Here is a 1,520-nt window from a genome sequence, read left to right as displayed (position 1 = left end):
CTCTCGCCCTGCCGTGCCCCTCCCTGCCCCGGCCGCTGCTCCTTCGCACGTCTGCGGGCACGGTGCTCTTACACCTGGGATTTCCACACGGTGTTTCCTTGCTCGGCACCTTGCAGGAGTGCTTTGGCACAGCCCGTCTGTGCACGGGGTCTCGCCTGCCTTTTCTTGCACGGCCTTTCCTTCGCACAGAATATTCTGAGCTGGAAAGGATCCACAAGGATCATCCAGCTCCTGGTCCTGCACAGGACAGCCCCGTCTCTTTCACAGCAGTCTGTGTATAGTGCTTTTAGCAGAGAGGTTTTTTGCGCGGTCTTCTCCCAGGCAGCTCTTGCACGGCCTTCTGTCGCGTTTTGTGCAGCACGTTGTCACACCACACATTATTACCTGGTGTCTTGCATGGTGTTCCCTTGCATTTCCTCTCTGTGCAGCCTTTCTTTGCACAGTGGTGTGTGCACAGTGCTTTGCACAGCCTTTTCTCACACGGTATTTTGAGGGTCGCGTTTTGCAGGGCCCACCCTGCACAGCCCATGCCCACACGCTGCTTTGCACAGCCTGTTTTAAATGGCCTTTCCTTGAGAGCCTTTTCCTGCCTGGCATTTGGCATCGGGCAATTTGCACAGCAATTCTTTTGCACAGCGATTTTGCAGGAGGTTTTACAGTGCGTTTTTTTCCTTGGCATTATTGCACAGCATTTTCTTTTTCATATGTTTTTGAAAAACTTTTTTTACACAGCACTATTCCTTATAACTTTTTTACATGGCACTTTTTGCAGTGGTTTGCATGGCTGTTTTGGTGTGGCATTTCTTGCAGGGTATTTTTACACAGTGGGTTTTCTTCTTTTTGCCCTGTGTTTTTGCACAGCATGGTGATTTTTTCGCATGGGATTTTTCCATTGTGTTTTTCATGGCATTTCTTCTGCACATCACATTTTGCATGGTGTTTTTTTTCATGGCATTTTCTACACTGCATTTTTTGCAGGGTGATTTTTTTGCAGGATGTTTTTTGCATGACATTTTGCACAGCATTTTTTGCACTGCATTTTCCCCACGGTGTTTTGCACAACTTTTTTTTTTTTTTTTTTTTTTCCCCCCCCCACTGCTCTCTTCTGGTTTTTTTTGCGTGGTGTTTTGCACAGCTTTTTTGCTGTTGCATACTTTGGACAGCATTTTTCCGTGTGGTGTTTCACGTGACATTCCCCACGGGAATGGCCAGAGCCCCCAGACCCCTCTCACGGCCTGTCCATCCCCCAGGACCGGCGGCCAGAGGCGGAAGGCAGAGCCTGGCGCCCGGGGAATCCCTACTGCTCGCCGGTGCTGGTGCGCAAGAAAGCCATTCGGAGCAAAGTGCTGCGCTCGGGAGCCTACCGGGACTGCGGGGGCGAGGGACAGCTCCACCAGCACCCCCGCGACGCTGGTGAGTGCCGGGGGGGAAACTGAGGCACGGGGACACACACAGCCCCAGTACCACGGGGGTTTGGCGGCGAAGAGGGGCTTAACGGGCTCCCGCAGCGGCGGGCGGGG

General features: G+C 52.4%; 1 protein-coding gene across 1 annotated transcript in view; it reads left to right on the top strand.

The window, feature by feature from the left end:
• The window catches only part of SH2D5 (SH2 domain containing 5), a 9,275-nt gene that overhangs the window by 4,477 nt on the left and 3,278 nt on the right, over window positions 1-1,520 (top strand). The window contains exon 5 of the mRNA XM_017732702.1: window positions 1,194-1,427. Within this exon, the coding sequence (XP_017588191.1) occupies window positions 1,194-1,427 (234 nt within the window). The remainder of the gene's footprint in view (window positions 1-1,193; window positions 1,428-1,520) is intronic.

This window comes from Corvus brachyrhynchos, unplaced genomic scaffold (assembly GCF_000691975.1).
Source record: "Corvus brachyrhynchos isolate BGI_N302 unplaced genomic scaffold, ASM69197v1 scaffold215, whole genome shotgun sequence".
NCBI lineage: Eukaryota > Metazoa > Chordata > Aves > Passeriformes > Corvidae > Corvus > Corvus brachyrhynchos.
The sequence above is the reverse complement of the archived record's forward strand: the minus strand, read 5'-3'. Positions and strand labels throughout refer to the sequence as shown.